Source organism: Nanorana parkeri, unplaced genomic scaffold (genome assembly GCF_000935625.1).
Source record: "Nanorana parkeri isolate BGI_ZX_2015 unplaced genomic scaffold, ASM93562v1 scaffold323, whole genome shotgun sequence".
NCBI classification, from domain to species: domain Eukaryota; kingdom Metazoa; phylum Chordata; class Amphibia; order Anura; family Dicroglossidae; genus Nanorana; species Nanorana parkeri.
Window position 1 is genome coordinate 55,753 of NW_017306591.1, and position 249 is coordinate 56,001.

Here is a 249-nt window from a genome sequence, read left to right on the forward strand (position 1 = left end):
AACTACTTTTGAATCACAACTGCTTGTATCTGATTGGCTAACACAAGCAGGACAGGTCATGATAGTCCCCAGTAATCCCAGAGGGGTGACCCTAAGAGAGAATAAATGAGAGCGGATGGGAGTACCGGCTGTGTTTCCAGGCATTGCGGACATCCTTCAGCTTGTTGTTCCTCATGTTCCCCACTGACAGGACAAAGAGGTATTTGTAGGTGTCCACACATTTCCGCAACTGGAGAGGAGAGATGATCT

General features: G+C 47.8%; 1 protein-coding gene across 1 annotated transcript in view; it reads right to left on the reverse strand.

The window, feature by feature from the left end:
• MRTO4 (MRT4 homolog, ribosome maturation factor) overlaps positions 1-249 on the reverse strand; it is a 4,097-nt gene that overhangs the window by 2,640 nt on the left and 1,208 nt on the right. The window contains exon 3 of the mRNA XM_018558166.1: positions 126-229. Within this exon, the coding sequence (XP_018413668.1) occupies positions 126-229 (104 nt within the window). The remainder of the gene's footprint in view (positions 1-125; positions 230-249) is intronic.